Genomic DNA, 25235 nt, shown 5'->3' on the forward strand with positions numbered 1-25235 from the left:
ATGCAGATCACAGAAATAACATGATTTGATAAAAAGTATTTACCAGGATGGTTATAGACCATAAAATAATATGATTTAGTATAAATATTTATGTGGCTGATAACAGAGCACAGAAGAATATGATTTTGTAATGAATATGATTACAGACCATAGATTTACACAATTGAGTAACCAATATTTATATGGCTGGTTACAGACCATAGATTTATACAATTCAGTAATCAATATTTACATGGCTGGTTACAGGAAGACAAAGGGACTGCGATGGAGGTGTGTCTTGTATCTAGTTTGGACATTAGTACACAAACTAATGTAGATATATTAGAATAATTGAATTTCAGCTTCATACTAATAAAGCATGTTGCCTGTATACAGAAATAGAATTATAGATAAATCATTGCTGTTTGTATGTCAGTGCTGCTGCTGTCACTGTGTTTGATGTTTCTTTCATCACTGAAATTGCTGTCATTGATTTACATGTACCATTTGCATGCACCTTTTGACAACAAGTTGAAAAAATGCTGTTGTAATTTCTTGTAGAATTTCACACTCTCGTGCTTTACATGTTTTGTTTGTATCTTGTATATAGCTGCCATAGTATAACCAGTAGTTTTATAATTGTAAGCTATGTGCAAAAATTATCTACAGCCTTTTTAAAGATACTGCAGGGTAAAAACTCTTCCTTTCTTTTAATGGACCAGGTATAAAAAAAACAACTTTACTTTGCAGACATGATAACTTATGTGTTGTATCTATTAAAGCTAAGCTGAACGAAGAGTTATGGGTGACCTTTGCCAACAATTTTATTTAAGTATGTTATCTTCTGAAATTGCTGGTCAGAATTATGCTAATTTTGTCTGGAGCATCCTAGCATTGTCCTCTTTCAGGTTTGTTCAAATGGTTCTGCTTGAATGTATTTAGGGGTTGCCAAAGCTGAAAAAATCTCTTTGAATGAATTCTTCTAATGCACCAAATTTAAGAAAGGTAAAAAGGTCCAGGTCAGTTGAGCAACTTAAGGACATGTTGGCTCTCCATCTGTCTTTGATATTAATTGGATTTACTTTTTATTTTCACTCTTGCCTATCATGGAACTTTTATCATTGTAAGTATGTTACAAGTGTAATAACAGTTGCATGAAGAATGCACTTTGTTTTCATTAATACAACACTTATGTTAAAGGATGTAGTGTAGAAATATCTCAAAAGTCTGATGCCAGCAATTCTTATGCTCTCAACAGTCTTTGAACTTTGTATAGGAAATATTTCAGGTGGCTGAAATAAGATTAAAAGAAATTAGTTTGTAAAAATTAGTTTGAGCCTTATGAAGAAAAAGATATTTTTCAAAGTATTGGTTGTTTGTATGCTATAATTACTAGTGAAAGTTATGAAGAGTAATTTGAGCATGCAGAGTTAAAATTTCATTAATATGTTCACTTCCATTATTGAACAAGTAAGATCATGTGAATGAAAATTATATGAGTATGTTCACTTCCATTCTTGCTTAAGTAACACCAAGTAAATGAAAATTTTATGAGTTAATATAATGTTCACTTCCATTCTTGCTTAAGTAACACCAAGTAAAAGAAAAAAATATCAGTATATGTTCACTTCCAATTTTGCTTAAGTAAGACCAAGTAAATGAAGTAATTATGAGTATGTTCACTTCCAGCCTTACTAAAGAAGACCAAGTAAATGAAATTTTAATGAGTATGCTCACTTCCAATTTTGCTTAAGTAAGACCAAGTAAATGAAATTTTAATGAGTAGGTTCACTTCCAATCTTGCTTAAAGAAGACCAAGTAAATGAAATTTTAATGAGTATGTTCACTTCCAATTTTGCTTAAGTTAGTAAGACCAAGTAAATGAAATTTTAATGAGTAGGTTCACTTCCAATCTTGCTTAAAGAAGACCAAGTATATGAAATTTTATGAGTATGTTCACTTCCAGTTTTGCTTAAGGAAGACCAAGTAAATGAAAATTTATAAGTATGTTCACTTCCATTCTTGCACAAGTAAGACCAGGTAAATGAAAATTTCATAAGTATATGTTTACTTCCATTTTGAATACACAAGACTTGGAAGATCCAAATTCTATGCTCCAGTAAACATAGCCACCAACTGACTTGGCCACCAAATACTTTTATATAAAATGAATTTTAATCAGGTTCCCAAAAAGAAGAAGAAACTGAAATCAAAGAAGGAGAGAGACAGATTGAAAGAAGGAAAAGATGCAGGCAAGAAATCTGGGGATAACAAAGAAAAACCCACTATTGTAAGTATCATCATTAATATCAAGTTATCATTTAACAGTAAACTGATGATCAAAAAAAACTGATATGAAATGGGTTTTAAGAAGATTATTGGTGCAAATGAACAGAACCCTATCAATTTGTCACCTTATTTGTGAAGTTTAATGTGCTGGTCACATAATGAAAGACAGCAATATTTGTTAAATACTTCTTTTTAGCTCATTTGACTTTTTGAAAAAAAAATGATGAGTTATTGTCATCACTTGAGCGGTTGTTGGTGTCAGTGTCTGCGTCGGCGTTGCCTGGTTAAGTTTTATGTTTAGGTCAGCTTTTCTCCTAAACTATCAAAGCTATTGCTTTGAAACTTGGAATACTTGTTCACCATCATAAGCTGACCCTGTATAGCAAGAAACATAACTCCATCTTGCTTTTTGCAAGATTTATGGCCCCTTTTGTACTTAGAAAATATCAGATTTCTTGGTTAAGTTTTATGTTTAGGTCAACTTTTCTCCTAAACTATCAAAGCTATTGCTTTGAAACTTGGAATGCTTGTTCACCATCATAAGCAGACCCTGTACATCAAGAAACATAACTCCATCTTGCTTTTTGCAAGAATTATTGCCCCTTTTGGACTTGAAAATCAGTTTTCTTGGTTAAGTTTTATGTTTAGGTCAGCTTTTATCCTAAACTATCAAAGCTATTGCTTTAAAACTTGCAACACTTGTTCACCATCATAAGCTGACCCTGTACACAAGAAACATAACTCCATCCTGCTTTTTGCAAGATTTATGGCCCCTTTTGGACTTAGAAAATATCAGATTTCTTGGTTAAGTTTTATGTTTAGGTCAACTTTTTCTCTTAAACTATCAAAGCTATTGCTTTGAAACTTGCAACACTTGTTCACCATTATAAGCTGACCCTGTACAGCAAGCAACATAACTCCATCCTGCTTTTTGCAATAATTATTGCCCCTTTTGGACTTAGAAAATCATTTTCTTGGTTGAGTATTATGTTTAAGTCAACTTTTCTCATAAACTATCAAAGCTATTGCTTTAAAACTTGCAACAGTTTTTCACCATCATAAGTGGACACTGTACATCAAGAAACATAACTCTATCCTGCTTTTTGCAAGAATGATGCCCTTTTTAGACTTAGAAAATCATGGGTAGGACAATATTTCTATTATACAAAAAAAATCAGATGAGCGTCAGCACCCGCAAGGTGGTGCTCTTGTTTGACTTTCTCACCCTTATTGTAGCATAATTATAGAAGCATATAATTTTCAGTACCAACTGAGAAAACAGAAAAAATCCATATGGAAAATATGGAATCAAACATAATATAATTATGGTCAGTTGCCTTAGATTGAAAATAGTACCCTTAGATAAAGTTTCAAAGCACTTATCAGTAAAACAGTCAGTCACATTGGTAACTTCTATGACTGTTTTGAAAAAGATTTTGAAACATTACAATCATAAGCTTAGGAACAAATATTACCAGATCTCTATTTCTGTGAAAAATCCCAATTCCAAATAACATACATAGTAAACGTGATATAAATAAATTCTTCATATTCTACAATGGTTCCTTTTAAATTGAGATTACTATATTCATTAAGGATGTACAAGTTTGACTTGAATTCGTAAAAGATATAGATATCTTTGTTATTTTAGTCAAGAAATAGTGATATCAAAGTCAGTAATAGTGATATTAAAGTCAGTAACTTATTATTTTTACATGTTTTAGCTGTTTTCTTGTCATGTTAATTATCATTTAACTCATTTGTAACATTAACATGTGTATTGAAGTGTCTAAAATGTGATTCATATAAACATTACATGTATGTTGTACATTAACATGTATAATCAGCTGTCTCATAAAATTTAGATTTGATACAACAAAAGTCCAGTTTTTGTGTTGTTTTCAAGGAAACAGGCAATTTTTATTTTCTGAATCATAATGTTGCCAAGGAAAAAGGCAAATTTTGTTGTCAGAATAATATACATCACTTCCTTATGAAGAGAAAATTCACTGTGGCAAGATTAATATTTCCCATTGAAATTATTGATAAAAAAAGATCTTTCCTCAGAATTTCATGTTGAAATTGGGATGTGTATTATACACAAGTGCATATTGTATATGACATATTATGGTAATTGTTTATTAGATATTTTTTACTGTTGTTATGCTTCGGATTTATCACATTCTATGAGACGGCTGCTTTATAAATAACTCTGACTTTAAAACTTTTAACCTAACATAACAGGAGGACTCTAACCAGCGTAAGCCCCTCAGTGGTCATCAAACGTCACATGCTAAACAGGAAAAGGTAGGCCCTTTTGTACCTGTATAAAATAGCATAGACACCACACAGCCCCCAAAATATATTACCCAACATGCACCACTTCTTCTACTTCTCTTGTATCAGTTTCTTATGAGTTATGTTCCTTTCTGTAAAATGGGAAATTGATGCAAGTTTTCTTTATATGATGAATTAAGATTTTTATTTTCAAAGCATTAAGTAATGTTTTAGTGAAAAACATTAAAGGGGCATTGCTTTCTAATGAAAAGAAAATAGACAGCAAATTTAACATAGAGTTACATGTGCGGTAATTATAAATTGTAATTATAATCATCTGTAATTGATTACATTCTTTTTAAGTACTGTAAACCTAGAAATGTTCGCGGATACTATATTTCGCGTTTTGCAAAACGTAGACAATTTCGCGGCTAAAAATGTTCGCGGAATCATATCCATCGCGAATCCTGCGAAAATGAAGTCGCTAGTGCATGTATTTAGTATACTAAGGTAAGTATCACGGCATTATTGCATTTATAGTATTATCGGAAACATACAGTTTTACTGTACCCCTTAGTTATAAATCCACCCCAAGCCCTAACGGTAAATCATGTATGCATGAAAAGTTTCGTGAACAGTTGTTACGTACTTCTTCAAGTTGGTCATATTCAACGGAGCAATTGATATTTTATTTCCCACGTTGAATCATTACTAATTTTGCCGGCATAATGTCCATGCGTAGTTTTTTTTTCACCTGAAAAATCTGAAAGACCTAGTGATCCTTTGGAAACTATCTTACCTTCATGTAGCACGAGTGAGGAATCTGTGCAAATTGCGAATGAAAATGTGAAGGATATTATTAAGAAAACTGCCAAAAGAAAAAGAGGGAATTACATTCACTATGATGATGAAACACGAGCTGAGATCGGCAAATACGCTTCATCGACAAGGTTCTGTCCCCTTAATTAATGAAACACGTGAAAATCTTGATCTTGCCCTCAAACATCCTGCACTGTTGATCTTTGACTGCTTTGCAGCGCATCGTGTTGATACATTCCTACGCAAGCTAGAGCAGAACAATTACAAGTGTGTGTTTATACCTGGGGGGTGCACAGGGGAGCTACAGCCCCTTGATTTGTCTGGCAATGCGCAACTCAAAGAGGGGGTGAAAACACAGTTCACTCTTTGGTATGCCGACTTAGTTCAGAGGCAGCTTGATAAGGGCGGGTCAGTTGACAAGCTAGACATTGACTTAAAACTGTCTTCCCTCAAGCCAATCCATGCTAAATGGATGATTAGTGCGTTTGAGAAAATCAAAAAACAATCAAACATGATCAAGTGGTTGGTATCGCTCAGGAATGCTTGCTAAGGAGTAGAGAATGTGGTTGACCACTACTGTCATATGAACAAGAAAGTTTAAAATGTTCACTTGTTTGAACTGTTATTTAAAATGTTTCACGTTCTTCTGTATATAAATGTTTTGATATACGAACAATAATGTTGAAAACGTTAACTTGTTTGAACTGTTATTTAAAATGTTTTATGTAGTATCCAAAATGAAAGAATAGAAATGGTTTTCATTTGATCGTATCTGCTGCTGACTAAAAATTATATGTTGTTCGATAGATGCATCTTGTTTCTGTTTTTATCCCCTGTTCACCTGACTGACCGATATTGAAAAGGCTATTACATCATACAGAGTCACCTGTCAATCAACTGAGTTAATGTCGATTTGTGCACTCATTTTATATCACTTTGGTACTAGAATTTGAGATATTAAAGCGGATTATTTTTATGACTCCTGTAATATTTAATACATTAACACTGATAAGAAAACATAAACTGCATTAATCTATATTATTCAAAGGAATTGAAAGGATTTACGTCAGTGTCCAGGCATGTGTAAGTACAGGATCACTTAGTCGCGATCTATTTAAGCTGAAGCTAGAATCTTTCGCGTTTTTGTTAAATCAGAGTTTTTCGCGGCTATTTAATTTCACGGTTATATACCACCCGCGAAAGGCGCTAATTTAAAAAGCGCGAAAACATTTCTAGGTTTACAGTAATCAGTAGTAATCTGTAATCATAACAAATAAGTGGTTATGAAAAAGACCCAATTTAGAAAACAATGTACATAGTCATTTTTATTTCCCAATTTACAGTTGAGCAAATTTATATGTTGTTGAATTCAGTATGTATTCTTTATTTTATGGTCTTTCAGCATCTGATACATAATGATGTATGGTTGGATTTAAATGAATTATTCCTAAACCTTGCTTTTGGCTACGAAATACTTGCTTTTAAAACCCTGTCTGATTTAATTTTGCCATACTTGCTTTTAAAACCCTTTGCAATTGATACTCTTTATTAGAACTGATGTTTTTATAAAACTTGCTTTGGCTATTCTTTGATTTTATACAAAATAGTAAACCCAGATATTTCGTTTGTTTGATATGATTTGAGTTCTGTTTGTTTATATATTTGAAGTTTCAAGTTGTATGTTTTTGTTTATTCACTGGTAATGGGTACTTTAGTGTCTGTCTGCTTTTCTCTAACAAAAGCATGTAATCTTAATATTTGAAATATTTTAATATAATAATCTGTTCATATACTGATATTTCAGCATTTTCAAATTATGAAAAATGAAAAAACAGGGTTGTATAGGTGGTTGCAATCTTTAAATTTGACTTTTTCTGTTGGACTTTTGTCCTTGTTTTTCATTACAATTCTTAAAATATTACAGTCTTATTTGTATTGCAAAAAAGCTGCAAGTACAGTTATAGAGCCAGCCTTGCTCTCATGATCACTGATTTCATTTCATTTACAGTCACCTTCAGTTTAAGAACACTATTGGCTACACAGCCTTAATTTTAAGGTTTGCCTGTAGCCCTAGATTGGAGTTCCACTGTATTTGTGTAAATGCTGAAATAGTTTGTACATGATTTTGATAATATACTCTAATCCTTCCTTTCTTTCATATCAACTTTGGGGATTTCTTTGCAGAACCCTGTTTGTGTTATATGCAAATTCACTTGCTGGAGACCTCGCTGGACTTGATTGGATAATGGACTGACCAATCAAAACAAGTGACATAAATAGATAAAAGGATTGACCAATCGTAACGAGTGTTATAAATAAATCTGAATTTGAATTGATTGGCTATTAGATGAACTTTTACTTCTGGAATATTATACCATTTGTGATAAAATTATCAGTCATTTTATCAAAGACAAGTTGACATACATGCTTGGTACTGAAAAAGAACATACTAATATTTAGCTGTCTCAAAAGTTGATTTGAACTGTGTTTCTTACTATACAGTCTTAAGTAAGAGGAAAGCCTTTGACCTTACTTTGCATTACAGAATATCCTTCTGCTAATTCTAAACACTGAGGAGCACTTTCTTTGTTTGGAACATAACACTTTATTACAAATATCATGTTAATTCCTTTTCATTGTTATCATATGGTAAATAGATGAAAAAATAAGTCTTAAAACACTTTTAAGTTTTGACCAAGTTTCTCTCTGAAAGTGAATATGATTATATTCAAAGGCCAATCTCTTACATAATCATTGACTAACAATCCTTTAAAAGTTCAATTTCTTAATAAAATAATAAATCTTTATTTAATTTTTATTTAATTTTCATTTTTTATTTCATGTCATAATCTTACAGTTAGATTTAGATTATAACTTTTTGTAGTACATGCAAGTTTGTAACTTACATGCTATTTTGTCCTACCTTTGTGGAAAAAAACCCTAAAAGAAAACACCTGATTTTATTTTGTAAAAATTGTAATAAAAACAGTTGCATATTTTTTACAAATTTACATGTTGCATTATGTTTTGCTGCAGTTGATGCAGTATAGTGGGAATGCTCCTGATAGACCTTGTCAGAAGGTAAACATGTTACACAACCCTTATATTGTTGTCAACACCTCATACTATATATATGGTGGAATATGTGGCATTCATCCATGGTGTCTTTGTTTGCACAAAATATTAAATGAGTTTTAATACCAAAGGTGTGTCATTAAGGTGTTGTTATGTCACTTCTTTTCTTTTTTTAAAAGACTTAGCGTGATTTTTCCACAAGTAATTTAATGTTGGTAAAGGTAAATTGTGCAACAGTTATCATAAGCTGTGTACAGTTTTTGAGCAACCCTATGTTAAGGAAAAATTAATCCCAAATGCCTTACCCACAGCAATTCGGGGTCAATTTATAGCTGGGTCAACTGATTCAATCATGATAAGTGCCTTGCCCAAGTACAAACTGCGGTGGGAGCAGCTAGAATTCAAACATGTGTAATAAATTATCTTAGTCATCTCAACTGTGTTGTCATATTTTTTTAGTGACAAAACCATTAATAATAAAATATAATAGAATATAACAACAGCAGTTATGTTGCAAGTCTAGTTTGAATTCCCCCTTTCATTCCTCCCCTCTGACCCACTCCAGTCAAACACACCCAAAATCATTGTTAATAATTGTGTTTTGTTCCATCTTTAAATTGCAATCCAGTGTCATTTTCAAGAGAATCTGCTGGGGTGGGTTGATTTCCTTCACTACTTCCAAAGGGTCTTAAACTCTTCTAGATTTGATTTCAAACCTCTTTGGTAAAGATGCAGATACTTTATTCTGCCTGCGTTATCAGGAGAAATGGTTATTTATTTCAAATTTTTTAATTTTCCCTTTAAGCTCATCTGATTTTTGAAAAAAATGATGAGTTATTGTCATCATTGAACGTTGTCGCGTCGCGTCACGTCTGCGTCGCGTTGCTGTTAAGTTTATGTTAGTCAGCTTTTTCTAAACTATCAAAGCTATTGCTTTGAACTTGGAGTACTTGTTCACCATCATAAGCTGACCCTGTTAGCAAGAAACATAACTCCATCTTGCTTTTGCAAGATTTAGGCCTTTTGTACTTAAAATATCAATTCTGTTAAGTTTAGTTTAGGTCAATTTTCCTAACTATCAAAGCTATCCTTTGAAACTTGGAATACTTGTTCACATCATAAGCAGACCCTTTTGGACTTAGAAAATCAGTTTTCTTGGTTAAGTTTTATGTTTAGGTCAGCTTTTATCCTAAACTATCAAAGCTATTGCTTTAAATCTTGCAACACTTGTTCACCATCATAAGCTGACCCTGTACAGCAAGAAACATAACTCCATCCTGCTTTTTGCAAGATTTATGGCCCCTTTTGGACTTAGAAAATATCAGATTTCTTGGTTAGTTTTTATGTTTAGGTCAACTTTTTCTCTTAAACTATCAAAACTATTGCTTTGAAACTTGCAATACTTGTTCACCATCATAAGCTGACCCTGTACAGCAAGCAACATAACTCCATCCTGCTTTTTGCAATAATTATTGTCCCTTTTGGACTTAGAAAATCATTTTCTTGGTTGAGAATTATGTTTAAGGCAACTTTTCTCATAAACTATCAAAGCTATTGCTTTAAAACTTGCAACAGTTTTTCACCATCATAATTGGACACTGTACCTCAAGAAACATAACTCTGTCCTGCTTTTTGCAAGAATGATGGCCCTTTTTAGACTTAGAAAATCATGGGTAGGACAATATTTCTATTATACAAAAAAAATCAGATGAGCGTCAGCACCCGCAAGGCGGTGCTCTTGTTTGTTTTTGTTTTTTCTTCAGTTTCCTTGGTTAGAATTATACTTTATGTATACTTGTTCTGTCAAAATATCACAATATCTTATCTTCCAGTAGAGGTAATTTTAACTTTCACTGCGGTAATTTGTTCTTCAAATAGTTGAGCACTGATCCTTTGTCATATAGAATCGTACTAATACCTAATAATTCACTGCATGTTGCTTGAATAAATTTATTATAATTTCATCATCACAATTCATGTCTTTATAATATACAGTTCAATGTGTTTAGTATATCCAACTTCTATATGCTATGAGTGTTCAAACACAGTGGTTTACAGTAGATTCTCACGTTTCTTTTCACACTGTTCAGCAAAATGCACAGGTTCGTTACATGCAGGGGTCACCAAAACGACCCAAGTCACATGATGATCGTGCAAACAGCGAGACACGTTCAGCACGTAGCGGTGCATCGGCAACAAGGGAAAACACAGAAGAACATCAGCTGAAGCCGGTAAAAATACGGGAAATGTTGACCTAACCATATTAACCCGTATTGATATAGTACAACCTAGATTGTAGTGAGGTGTTGTGTTGTATTTTTATAACCATGTAATATTATGTTGTTTCCTTATAAAATAACATATACTTTATCCTTTTTCTGCCAAAATTTACTGATGCATGAAAAGTGGCATTGAAACAACTAGGAATAGAATAAAATGTGGAAAGCAATGGCAAAATGCAGAAAAAAATAAAAAAATAAATAATTTCCTGTTGGTATTAAAAAGGTTCATGAAGTTGAAGCATGTACTACATGCTAAATGCAATGCATACATTTGGTGGATAAATGAATAAGTTTGAATAACCCTCTAAAGTAAACATTGATGAAATGAATTAACCTAATGTCAGCCTGATGTAAAATTAGAGAAACAGTTAAAATGCAAACTAGTTTTAAGAACTATATAACTATCTTGATCCTAGATAAAATGATACCACTGGTCAGAAATGTTGTAGATTTATGGTGTGATATACCATTAATAAGGTTCTAAACATGGTTTTCTAGTTTTGACAGTTGCTTAAACAACTATTCCATTGGACCTTAATGGCATAAAACAGAAAGATGCCTCACTATTTAAGATTGTATAAAGCAAAAAAAGTGCTATACTCTTTTTTTTGTCTATATGTAGATAACACCTTCAGGCCTATTTTTCATAATTTTGGGAATGCCTTAAATTCTTGTGAAATTGGGAATGGTTGAAATTAGGAATTTTTCAAAAATTGAAACTTAACATTATATTTAGAAGCATTTGTTATCATTAGCTACTAGTAAGTTTAAGCAACAGGTACATTACTTTTACTTTAAGTTTCACTTTCAAATGTTACTGTAAAGTTTTGCTTGTTTAAATAATTAAAATATGTAGATTTTTTATAGCTGTCTGTCCGTACCTAATTTTTTTTCTTTTGTATCATAATTTTTCATTGAATTGATGAATGGCATTTTATTTTTTTCTAGCTTCAGCAGAAATTATTCTTGTTACCTGATCTAAAAAGAGGAAAATATTGCCGGAGTGCTATGTTTTTGCGTGGATTTACGCAGCCATAATACATTGTAAAATACTCATTTTATGGATATTTTCGGCCATTGCGATAGCAAGGATTTACTTTCGGAAGATGCTTGACAATGTGATAACAGAATTGAGGATATAAATTTACAGGAAAAGACATATTAGAGAAACTTTTGTAAAACTGAAAAAAGAAAAAATATGAGCCGTGCCATGAGAAAACCAACATAGTGGGTTTGCGACCAGCATGGATCCAGACCAGCCTGCGCATCCGCGCAGTCTGGTCAGGATCCATGCTGTTCGCTAACAGTTTCTCCAATTCCAATAGGCTTTAAAAGCGAACAGCATGGAGCCTGACCAGACTGCGCGGATGCGCAGGCTGGTCTGGATCCATGCTGGTCGCAAACCCACTATGTTGGTTTTCTCATGGCACGGCTCATATATATATTAATTACAGAGATTAGTTAGGAATTTATGTTCAACAGACTTTTTTGCATTTTGAATTGCCTCTGTTTACCAGAGTTAACTTAATAGGGAAAAAAGGCCTGACAATTTTGCTTTGAGCCTTTGAAATGCTAGTTTTAACTAGCATTTAGGTATCAAGGAAACTTACAATGAGATCAGTCAAGGATTTGTAAAATAGATATTAATTTTATTTACTGCAGAAAGTATACAAAATAACCCTAGGATTCAACAAGAGGACGGTAAACTTTCATTTTTGTTTTTATAGAGGTTGCAAAATGGTGTCCCAGAAATTTTGATAGAAATGCAGGATAAATTGTAGTTACACATAAATAACAGTAGGAAGTACTGCTTTCTTAGCTCAGTAAGATAACAATCTTTACAGGTCACAAGGAGATTAGTAAAATTCTCGAGTAAGCAATCCAAATATAAAAAATGTAAGGTGAAAATTGCTATAGAGTACAACAGTTGCTCAAGTGAGCCAAGGTGTTGAAGGTAGGGTTGCTTGAGTGATCTCGAGCCATGTCTCACTATATATATTATATTTTAAGGGTTATTTTAAAGTGTACGGTAGTCAAAGCATAACTTTTAATGTTAGTGTAAATATATATACCATGTGTCGGTGCGACGTTAAATCAAAAAAAAAAAAAAAAAAATATGTACACTATTTATGGCCATCTTCAGACGATTCTATCTTGACCTTTTATTTTTGCTATTTTTCAGAAATGCTTCTCAGTAGTTTTAAACCCTTTTCAGCAGTTTATAATATTATGAAATATTTTCATTTGTTACTTGAAGAATTGTCATGCTTTTACAGAAAGTGTTTTTTTGTTGTTTTTTTAAAACTTACTCAGAAAATGGTAATGGTAACTGTGATGTATTATAGAATCTTCCCGTCAGGCATTTATCTAACTGAAATACAAGATTGTTTAATTTAAAAATTAAGACATTTTTAGCTTTTCTAATAATGCACGATTGCTGTTTTTGTTTTGCCTTTAATAAACGATATCTTATTTGACTTAAATGTAGGCATTAAAACTTCAGATTTCCATTCATGTTATCAATGCTTTCTAATCATATATATTGTCTTAATTTACTTTAATTTATGCAAATTATAGTTCTTTTAATATTTTAATTATGTCTCCCACCACACAGTGGTGTGGGAGACATATTGATTTACTCCAGTCTGTTTGTGTGTCTGTCTGTCACAAAGCTTGTCTGCACTCTAAGTCGAACATTTCTCATTTGATCTTCACCAAACTTCAACAAAATGTGTCTAGCAATAAGTGCTCGGCCAGGTTTGATAACTAGCCAAATCGGCCTAGGCACTTCGGAATTATGGCCCTTGAGTTACCAAAAACACCAGATTTCTTGTGCAGTTTTACCCCTAAACCGACGCCTATACTACTAGTAGTATAGGTGTCCTTTTGGTGTCAAGAAAGCGCATGCACATGTGGATTAAGTAAACAGTATATAAAGACTGACTTACTATTTAGATGATTAGGCAGTTGTGGGAGACATGCGCTTTTCTCAAAAGCATCACTAGTTCTAAGTAATTTTATACACTTTTACCAGAAGAAAGGAACAATTAAATCTTTAGTGTTAATCAAAGATTGATTGTATTAAAACTGTCTTATTTTTTTAATTTATAATTGGTTGAAGGGAGCCTCCATGTCTGTAATATATTTTTAGGTATTTTTTTTATAATATTAATACTTTAGTATGTGAAGGTTATCTTTCTGAGATATTGAATGTTAGTTACTGTACACATGGGTTAATTTTAGTTAAGGAAAATCTGATTGATTGTAGTTGTATTTAACCAAGAAACTTGATTGGTTGTTTCAGTCAAGAGATTTGAAAATTTTAAGAAGGATTTTGATTGGTGGTTTTCAGCCAAGAAAGTTGTTAGAGACAGCAAAATGTGATGCAGAGGATACGCAAGCCCTAGCAGTGAGCCTGAACAGTAGTAACACGCCACCTAACATAAACACATCGCCGATGTCGGGGGTAACGTGTGACACTGCGTTCTGTCTAGCACTCAAATTGTTATACAAATATATGGCTGTTTGATGAATTCTCATACAAAGTTTACCATGAAGAAACTTTAAAGCACTAATGTTAAAAAACTTTGCTTATGTATATTTATGATTAAAATTAATTCTCGTTCTCTTTAAAATTAGAAGTAAGTATATTACTTGCGATGCCAAAAAATAGAATGTTTTGTGAATAATGTGAGAGAAGTGTTACTACTTGATTACGTAATACCCAATTTCAGTATGAATGTAAGCTTTTGGTTCAAAATAGTCTTTCCTTTCTTTTTTCGTAAAAGATAAGTTAACTGTTTTGTATAAGATTCATCAACAAGTGAAAAATGGTTTCACGTCACTTTTGTACTGAACTGTGTATACATGTATATATCACAATAACATGTATATACTGCACAATTTCCACAATGTTATAATTTCTGTGTGTGTAGATTGATTATTTCCTATGATGTAACTATTCATAGATTGGAATTTTTTAATCTTATTTTTTTTTAGATTGCTTCTGTTTTATATTTTATAAGTTTTATTGTACACAGAACTTTCGATTTTTAGATTTGTGTCAGAATCTTACCTTATAACTTCCTGTCATTTGTAGACAAAGAGTTACCCATGTGTTCTGTTTTATTTGTAGGACAATTTCTTTCAAACAGTAGGCTTAATGAAACAGCAAGAAAATACAATAAATGCATTTTCCGTATGTGTAAATTATAAAGTTTGGTTTTGATAATTTAATATAGGTTAGATTATTTTATTGTGGAAGGCATGTTAGAATACATAACACATACAGAAACACTGGTTTTAATTAATTTATTGTTCTGTGAGCTTTCCTGAGTTTGAATAACATGAAAATTAAACCTTTTATACAAATATCTGTTGTAAAAATCTTTACCAGATGACTGAAATAGAAAAATTCTATCAATTTCAAGTAAATGTAAAGACAGAAAATTCAAATCTGTAAGATATAGTTATATTGGATTGATTTATGCTCAAAGAGTTAAAAATATACTGTGTTTATGCACCTATAAGGCTGATCACTTATAAGACTGGGTCTGGACTTTGTCCCTAAAATTGATGGATTCTATCCCAGTCTTACAGGCGAGTAAGGGGCCTCCGTGGCCGAGTGGTTAGAGTCGTTGACTTCAAACCATTTGCCCCTCATCGATGTGGGTTCGAAACCTCATTTGGGGCGTAGAATTCTTCACGTGAGGAAGCCATCCAGCTGGCTTACGGAAGGTCGGTGGTTCTACCCAGGTGCCCGCTCGTGATGAAATAGTGCACGGAGGGGCACCTGGGGTCTTCCTCCACCATTAAAGCTGGAAAGTCGCCATATGACCTAAAATTGTGTCGGTGCGACGTTAAACCCAACAAAATAAATAAATAAATAATACAGGCGAGTAAACATGGTAAATATTGAAATTCAGGCATTTCTGTGATTTACAAGTAAAATGGTTTCTTATTTACATATTTGTTTTCTCAAAATAAATTGTTAGAAATAATAAATAACATTGAGTGTTTAGACAGAAAACCACACTTACCACAGCTTACCATAGTTGATGATGTGATATTGAAGTTCTTTTTACAGCTTACCTAACAAAGTGTTGAGAACACGCATACATATTTATGAGTGTTTAGATAGATGAAAACCACATTTTACTATAGCCTAGTTGATGGTGTGATACTGACGTTCTTTTATAGCTTTCACGAAAAAAATCTAAAGAAAAAGCACATAATATTATATATTTAGAGAACAGCACTTTTTTCCATGCACACATTTTCATTGTGACATTGACACTATATCACAATATGTATTTAATTAGAAAGGTAAACTGATTTCATTCAGTGGGTACCCAGTATTAAATTGAAATTTCATAACATTTTCATAATTCAAGTGAATGTGTGGCTGAAAAATTTCACTGTGTGAATATAAAATCTTGTCAGCCTTGTCATCTGAAGAATTAGAAGTGATGTTGGGTTAGTGTTATTCTTGTTCATCATAATTAACTGTCTCTATTGATGGTCAATTAAATTCAGACTGTGCTGACTTTTAAGGTATTTACTCCTTTTATTGAGACTAAAATAAAAAGTTCATTTATGACTGAAATCCGTGTCTTTCTTCATATTTCTACATTTGGCCTGAATGTCCTTTGAGGTATTTTTAGAAACAGATTGGGTTCAAAATTTAAGTAACATATGTATGGTATATTGTAAATGGTCAAATATTTGAATACCAGTACTTTAGTACATAATAAATGTTGTTTATTATTTTGTAGTATGTTGTTATTCAAAGATTCATTGTGTTTTATGTGTATGATGCATTTGTAAGCTGCAGACTATGTGTGTATTTATGTGTTACTAACTGACCTTGGTTGTTGTAGTGCTGCTAATCAATGTAAGTGTAGTCTCCTGCTAGATGTAGACCTATGATTATTAAAAGTTTGGACACCAGTCTCCAGATGCAACTTTGCCATTGGTTAGTTTCAAGAATGAGCTAACCAGGAATCATCCAATCAGATTCTTGATTTGAGACTGGTCTCCAAACTCAGGTTTTATGACCTTTAACCCAGTGGTCACTTGCGTGAATGAAAAAAAAAGTTGCTTTTTATCTGTTTTGACATGTAATCTTCTACTTGTATGAATATAATTGAGCCGTGCCATGAGAAAACCAACATAGTGGGTTTGCGACCAGCATGGATCCAGACCAGCCTGCGCATCCGCGCAGTCTGGTCAGGCTCCATACTGTTCGCTTTTAAAGCCTATTGGAATTGGAGAAACTGTTAGCGAACAGCATGGATCCTGACCAGAATGCGCGGATGCGCAGGCTGGTCTGGATCCATGCTGGTCGCATACCCACTATGTTGGTTTTCCCATGGCATGGCTCATATTACAGTGAATTTCTTTTACACATTCTGCTTTTAAATTTTTGGTTGTGTATTAATATAAAGGTAACAGAGAAAAGCAGGCAGACAGCTAGCAGTTTCTTTTTAAAAAAATAGATGTTATGAAAAACTGAAGTATCTGATTAATCATTAAAATGTTTGCTGATGAAAATCTGTCAAAAATACTGTAAGAAAAATTATCAGTGTTTACTACCTGTTTCTCAGAGTAATACACTTTAACCTCCATTTTTCAGAATGAGTATCTGGAGAACCTAACAGCTGCCTACCTGAGAAAAGGAATTTTACAGAACCAACAGGATCAAGGTACCTCCTTAAAATATACATCATTTTCATATTTCATTTTAAGTTACTGTCATTTGGGCGCACTAAATAAATTGATAAGTTCATACATCATTTATTTGTTTGACAAAATAATAATGTAAATTTAAGGGTCTCCAACATAATGAAATTACTATGACAATATTTAAAATGCAGTCATGTATTGGAATTAATTTTATTTTGCAGAGAATAACAAGTATATATAAATTATGATATCTAAACTTCCTTTTTTTTTTCATATCTATAGATCGTCCATCAATTCCTCGAATGTTATATGACATAGCTAGCGGTTTGTAAAATTTAAATAATTACTCTTAAAGGGATTTAGATATCAGTTATAACATTTATTCTAATTGATGGAATAGGGTTTTTTGCTCAAATTTTGTACATTTTATTAGTCAACAAATTGTAGTGTTGATATGCTTATTGCATTTTGTTACCAGCAGCAAGACGGTTACAGGGAAAAGGTAGAAACTTATATTCAGAGTGACCTTATTGTCCTGAAATCTGGGGATGGTTACAATCAGATGATTCACAATATCTTGGACAATTCTCATTTACAATTTTAACTGAGAAAAACACTATCCAAAGTTTCAGGTTTTAGTATTTGACTAAGTTCAGATAAATTTTAAATGCTATTTTAAAATTTGATGTAGGGTTGATCAGATTTCTATGCTTTGTTTGGAGAAGCCCCAAAAGCCCAGATTTTGCAAAATTTGTTCCAGATTCCTTCAGAAGATTCCTTTATACTAGCTGTCTCTTTAACCTTTACCCTGCAGAATTTCTAAAATGGACTGGTCCACCATTCAATTTGGCCAGTACCAATTCTTATTCAAAGGGATGTTCACTGAAAATTTACTGACTGAATAGTGAACAGTGCAGACCATGATCCTCCTGCATGGATGTGCAGGCTCATCTTGGGCTGCACTGGTGACAAAGGCAGAATCACTTGTCGCCAGCAGGCTAAAGGTTAAAATGCTGTTTCTTAACATAAAAAAAATGTTATAGTTGTTTCCTAATATAAGGCTGAAGGACTTTTTTGAAACTTTGAGAATTGCCCAAAATTTGTGAAGGCCCCTTTTTTAATTGGAGAAGGTTGATTTAGTAGAGCTAGAAAATTTTGTCACAGAATGATTTTAGCTTATAGCATCTCAGTATTTTCTGTTTGATGATTCCATACAATTTTATATGTCTTGCATTGCAAAAAAATAAATTAATTTTAAGTCTTTATAACTTAATGATGCATGCATTTTGAAATACTATTTCACATATTTTCTAAAAATACATTATTCATTCAAAATCTTTTTTTCTAACATTAAATGTTGCTTTCCTAGAGTCTTTGTCTAAGCTTTCCTAAATTCCATGTTGTTTGAAGATTTCATGTGTATAAGTCATTTAACACTTTTATCATTTTTAGAATAAATGTTTTTCTTATACTAGTTCTTGTGTATAGATTTCTTACATAAATTTATATAACTTTCCTCATTCTCTTAAAGTTGACATATGTGACTTCATAAAAAGAAGTAAGAATCGAGTTTACCTTTACAGAGGAATGGGTTATTGTATATCAAATGGGATGGAGCAGTTTGATTGTTTTGAGGTTTTTGTTTGGAAATGGCAGCAGGGAGGTTAGAAGTTGAAGTTGCAATGTCAGTGTTAAAGCAGTTTTAGCCTCAATGCAAGTTGTGTTAATTTTGGGTTTTAAAGAAAATCAATAGGGATTAATATGTAATTGATAGTTTTAAATATGTAAGACATGTGATAGTTGGACTTTAAAGAAAATCAGTAGGAATTACCAGTAAATTGACAGTGTCAGATATGTAGAAGACATGATATTTGGATTTTGAATTATCAATGTAGGGTTAACGCACATTTTTTATACATGTCAAACGGACATTCTTGATGTGGTAATTTCTTTAATATCCTTTCCGCAGCCTTAATGTACTAAAACGTATAAGCGTCTGATGGCCCTTTCACGCTTCCATAGAAACAACATTTATTACACGAAACTTATTTTGAAAATATTTCTGAAATGTCTAGGTCTGCAGCTCTCAAATACGGTTATATCTTACATCTGAGGCATATACTGACACTCTCAGACAACATAAAAAATGACATTTTGAGCGATTTGATGAAGTTCCAAAATTATCAATGTACCCTTGGTCCGTTACGGACCCCTGTGGGATTTCTGTTTATCAGGAGCTCAAATATTTTTTCATAGATTAAAAGCTGACATGCAGTACTAAAGCCCAGGTAATTTCAATTCGTAATAAAGTGCTGAAAATTGGCTCCCCAATAGTAAAAAAAAAAAAAAAAAAAAAAAAAAGTCCACACACATACATTTAGATGGGGTGACTCCTGCGCGTGACCCCTGACTATCTACAAATCAAAATGCGGCTTTCGTTTTCAAGTTTAGCATTTCTACATTCATTTTTTTACTTCCGGAAATAGCTGAAGGTCGAGTGACGTTATTTTCTGTGTTGTCAAAAACATACATATGCCTGGCGAGATTGCATAAATATGTGCTGGCCGTCCTAAGGATATTAAATATATGTAAAATAAGTATGACTCCCCCTTTTTCCAATATATCGGTAGGAACTTTAGCTTTAGAGGCTCGGAATTATGAGAATAGGGCATACACGGCATCCTGTCTTTACACAATTTGCAGGTGAGGTGCCGACAGAACACAATTCTGCTCGGTTTAAATTAATAGTCTGTCCCTTACGCTTTTTAAATGTAAACATTATCGTTTAATAGAAATTGGTATCGATACCTATATTCTTCATATCGTTAAAAATGAAATCTCTAGGCCTATAACGTAGAAAATTTTGCTTTGCACCCCACCCCATCGCGATCAAAGTTTGATAAACACAGAAATTTGAATTTTTCCGACATCGATATAATCAACTTAGATTGGATTTATAAACTCAAACATGGTTGGTGAGATCTACAAATAAATTGAAAAGTATATGATAAATACCTTCTGTTCATCAAATGTTCATTAATTATGGAAAAATCCTTCAAACTTAACGCTTTGTCATGTTTATGCTTTACATTACACACCATCACTACATCAGTAGACTGCACAGATGTGTAAAGTAGACACAAACATTTTTTAAAAGTTTTAGTTTAAGATTTAAAGTTAGCATGTCAACTTTCTCGACTCATACTAATTTGGAAAACGAAATTGTATTTTTATGCCCCCGAAGGGAGTCATGTAGTTTTTGAACCGTCTGTCTGTCTGTCGGTCTGTCAGTCTGTCGGTCTGTCGGTCTGTCCGCAATTTTCGTGTCCGGTCCATATCTTTGTCATCGATGGATGGATTTTCAAATAACTTGGCATGAATGTGTACCACAGTAAGACGACGTGCAGTGCGCAAGACCCAGGTCCGTAGCTCAAAGGTCAAGGTCACACTTAGACATTAAAGGATAGTGCATTGATGGGCGTGTCCGGTCCATATCTTTGTCATCGATGGATGGATTTTCAAATAACTTGGCATGAATATGTACCACAGTAAGACGACGTGCAGTGCGCAAGACCCAGGTCCGTAGCTCAAAGGTAAAGGTCACACTTAGACGTTAAAGGATAGTGCATTGATGGGCGTGTCTGGTCCATATCTTTGTCATCGATGGATCGATTTTCAAATAACTTGGCATGAATGTGTACCACAGTAAGACGACGTGCAGTGCGCAAGACCCAGGTCCGTAGCTCAAAGGTCAAGGTCACACTTAGACGTTAAAGGATAGTGCATTGATGGGCGTGTCCGGTCCATATCTTTGTCATCGATGGATGGATTTTCAAATAACTTGGCATGAATGTGTACCACAATAAGACGACCTGTCACACGCAAGACCCAGGTCCGTAGCTCAAAGGTCAAGGTCACACTTAGACGTTAAAGATCATTTTTCATGATAGTGCATTGATGGGCATGTCCGGTCCATATCTTTGTCATTCATGCATGGATTTTAAAATAACTATGCATGAATGTGTGACACAGTAAGACGATGTGTCGCGCGCAAGACCCAGGTCCGTAGGTCAAAGGTCCTAAACTCTAACATCGGCCATAACTATTCATTCAAAGTGCCATCGGGGGCATGTGTCATCCTACGGAGACAGCTCTTGTTGTAAATGTTGTTTGCCTATCATTTTCAGGGATTAAATCGCGGTGTGTAAACTTTGAGTCAAATACGCGTAATAATACAATAATACGGAACGTCAATGCAGTCGCGTATCAAGAGAGGTAGCACTTATTACAAAGTAAAGTAAAGTTAGGTTGAAAAATGATATTTTTAATAAAAGTGCAGATGAAAAGATTTCATAAATATCGGACCTTTCGACTTTGGCCAAAATTGATTCGGGATCCATAATTTGCTTACGTTGGACCCGCAACAGCATATCCTTGTTTGTACATGTTTTTTCCCTGTTTGTGCATGCCCGAAATTGGCAAAAAACAAAGGTTTTATGCAAGAATAGGCGTTAAAGTGTTTGATGATGGTTTCAAATCTGTGAAAGATGACATACTTTACTTTTAATGAAGATCAGTAGGTGACAGGTTCAGGTCTTTAAAAGACTTGATATTTGAGTTTATAAATAAACGATTAAGATTAAAGTGTTCTCAAACCTGTGAAAGATATGAGGGAATTAAAGTCTTAATTGACAGCCTCAAATATGTGAGATTGTGAAACAGAATTCTATTTCTTTTTGTGTGAATAAAAACTTAGCAGTGGGTATCAAAGTGAAAAATTCTGTGAAAGAAAAGGCTTTTTTAGTATTAAAATCTTGATAACATATTTTGCATTGCACTGGTTTTGTTTATCTTCAGTCTTTTAAGGGTAAAAAGAAGCACTAGAAATGGCAAACATGTCTGCACTCAAGGGTATAAATGAAAATCATAGCTTTGTTTTAGTTACAACTTAGGTTACAATTCTGACTTAGAGAAATACAAACAAGAGAACTTAAATATGTTCAGTCATTTTATGCCTTTACTCCTTGGACCATCATCTTTGGCTTTGCTATTCACATCACACAGTATAAAAAAAGAGAATGTTAGCGCTTGACATACACTGAAATCAACTGATAATGGAGTCCAGTTTTTAAGTTGCATCCAAGCTCAGAGAATTCTGAGTTTCCTGTCAGCCCTAAAAATAGAAAGGCCACTGTACCAAGGTCTTTAGGGTTGTTGGGATGTTAGAAGTGTAGACTGATTGCTAACCAGCTTTTGTTTGATAACAATATATGTGCATGGCAGACTGTACACGTGTCTCTGGCAAGTGTGATGCATGTTGTGTGTTTTCTGTCTCTGATCTCCAGCTCCGGCACATTTACGATATTCAGGGAATTCTGGGAAGCCTTCCGGTTTGCCGTTCAATATGGAGGGTTTGTGTCCACACCATGAACAGGCCTTTGCTGCACAACTGATGGCCCAGCAACTTCAAAATATGACCGGAGGTAACTTATATCGCTTATAGCATTGATGCTTAAAAGCTGCTTACGTCATGTAAAAATGGCTAATATGTTTTAGGTAGACATGACCTTAACTGTATATTTACTGTAAAAGAATTATATTATTTAAAACAGCTTACTGTATCATGCAATGAACATTTAGGAGTAAAGATGCTCCAAATAATTGTTCTGTGATTTATGTAGTAGTTTTACTAGTTTTAAAACATTTCTAATGTTAGAAATTTCGTTCATACTTCTGTCGCCAAATAAAAATAGTTGTGAGGCATACCTCACATCTTAATAAGGGAAATTTCAAAAACACATAATTAGAGAAAACAGTTCCCGTTTTAAGGTCTAATCCTGTGTATATTTAGTTAAGGGGTTTAAAACTGTTGTTCAAATAGAGATATAACTATGATATACTTAGTTCAGGTTGTGCATGTTTGCCTATTTCTGTTCCATGTATACATACACAGTTGAGACTCGGTATCTTGCAACTTGCTTGAGTTAAAATTTTGGGGTTATGTCTAAGAAATCTTTAAGTCCAATTTCCTTTTAAAATACAGATTTTCAGTCCATTTTAAACAGCATTTGACCTACTGAGAATTTGGTTGTGTGGAACAGAAGTTCCTGTGTATTTATATAAAAAAAATCCAGTTCATGAATATATTATGGCATTATGGCACCTGTATGAATTGGCATTTTGTGTTACTGAGCTGGAGTAATTATTAAATCATGTATACATTTTCATGTATATAAATCTGTGGCAGTTGTCTTGAAGTAAAAAGGTACTGAGTTTCAACTGTAGATTCTGTTATTTTAGCAATGGTTGAGGGTAGAACACGGTTTTTAGGGCTTTTTGGTATATAAATTTATATGTGTGTTATGGAGGAAAATATGAAGTTAGATGTTTACTTCATACATTGCTTACCTGTAGATAGAGTTTTGTGTTTGTCTTTTTCTTACTTCATGCTGAAAACACTTTTTATTTTATTTCAGGTATGTAGCTCTTTCATGTTTAAATATCTCATTGACGAAACTGTTTACTCTAGTAAAATTTCATTGGTCAAAAAAATTTATATCTCATTGTTTAGCACTGTCAGGTTGTTTGAGAAGTGAAAAATACTCATTAAGTTATTAGAGTGATGGAAGTTGAAGTATGTGTACCCCAAGATGGACATTGTTAAATTCTGATGGTTTATAATCATTGATTAAATGCCAGTATAAACTTTCCTGTAAGGTGGATCATTTATAAGACAGGACCCCATATTTGTGCAATATTTTGCTTAGACTTATAAATGGGTTGATATTGACTTATTTAAAAGACAAAGTGTATGACAGAAGTCTTGATTCTGAGGAGGAAACCTCCGGGTGTATAGGCACATATATCTTCAAGTTGGCACATGTTAAAATATGTGAGTTTTTAAACTTAAGAAATGGGGTACACAAACACAATGATCATTGGAATTTATGAATTTGAGGCAGTTACACATTTATCAAAGATCGTATGAAATCCTACAAAATACACATGAAAATTCTAAAGGACAAAATGTTTTTGACTGAAACTTCAAATAGAGTGAACAGTTTTACATGTGAGTGACCGTTGTTAAATGATATTAAAGGCTAATTGTTGTTAAATTGTTTAATGACAGGAAGCCTTCTTAGGGATCCCAATGAGATTGATGCTGAAGGCAAGTAATAAAGGGAGCTAATTCATATACAACTTTAGATGTGGGAGACATTTTATTTCATTTTTAAACAGATTTTGATATTAATAAGCTTTGGGTTTTTAAGTTTTGTTCAGTTAGATTTTACATTTTTTTAGGTTTCTTTTTCTTTTTTTATGTTTGAAAGAAGTAGATTTTTGTAAAAGCTTAAAAACTTTGTTTCACAATCTTTTGATAATTTTTAAATGCTTTGGTCAGGTGTCAGACAGTCAAGTCTGTGAAATGTTGAACAGTTCCAAACATAAAAAACGAAAGAAAAGAAACTAACATGAGAAAATCTCAAATTAGATTCTTGGAAAATTTAAATCAAATATGAAACAACTTTTCTTGATGTTTATTTACTGAGATTTAAACTAGAGATTTTTAAATATATAGATGTATAGTTTTTTTTTTAATTCTTAATTTAATTATAAAATATTAACAAGGTGCAACCCTTTTAAGTGAAAAAAAAAATATGAAAAAATTGGTATTTACTTTAAATCATTCTGTCATTTTTAGCTCATCTGATTTTTGAAAAAAAATGATGAGTTATTGTCATCACTTGAGCGGTTGTCGGCGTCGGCGTCTGCGTCGGCATTGCCTGGTTAAGTTTTATGTTTAGGTCAGCTTTTCTCCTAAACTATCAA

At 33.0% G+C, this 25235-nt stretch overlaps 1 protein-coding gene across 35 annotated transcripts in view; it reads left to right on the forward strand.

Moving 5' to 3' along the window:
* The window catches only part of LOC123536146 (uncharacterized), a 132059-nt gene that overhangs the window by 64727 nt on the left and 42097 nt on the right, over window positions 1-25235 (forward strand). For 10 of the 35 annotated variants that reach the window (XM_053528417.1, XM_053528391.1, XM_053528381.1 and 7 more), the window contains 12 exons: window positions 247-312; window positions 2162-2269; window positions 4513-4575; window positions 6767-6784; window positions 8401-8445; window positions 10530-10670; window positions 14074-14187; window positions 14857-14919; window positions 17356-17425; window positions 17884-17907; window positions 22751-22888; window positions 24535-24573. In XM_053528417.1, coding sequence (XP_053384392.1) covers window positions 247-312; window positions 2162-2269; window positions 4513-4575; window positions 6767-6784; window positions 8401-8445; window positions 10530-10670; window positions 14074-14187; window positions 14857-14919; window positions 17356-17425; window positions 17884-17907; window positions 22751-22888; window positions 24535-24573 — 889 coding nt within the window. Of the gene's footprint in view, window positions 1-246; window positions 313-2161; window positions 2270-4512; window positions 4576-6766; window positions 6785-8400; window positions 8446-10529; window positions 10671-14073; window positions 14188-14856; window positions 14920-17355; window positions 17426-17687; window positions 17730-17883; window positions 17908-22750; window positions 22889-24534; window positions 24574-25235 lie in introns of all 35 variants that reach the window. The other 25 variants (XM_053528389.1, XM_053528385.1, XM_053528390.1 and 22 more) reach the window with 25 other exon arrangements.

Source organism: Mercenaria mercenaria, chromosome 17, assembly GCF_021730395.1.
Source record: "Mercenaria mercenaria strain notata chromosome 17, MADL_Memer_1, whole genome shotgun sequence".
NCBI classification, from domain to species: Eukaryota; Metazoa; Mollusca; class Bivalvia; order Venerida; family Veneridae; genus Mercenaria; species Mercenaria mercenaria.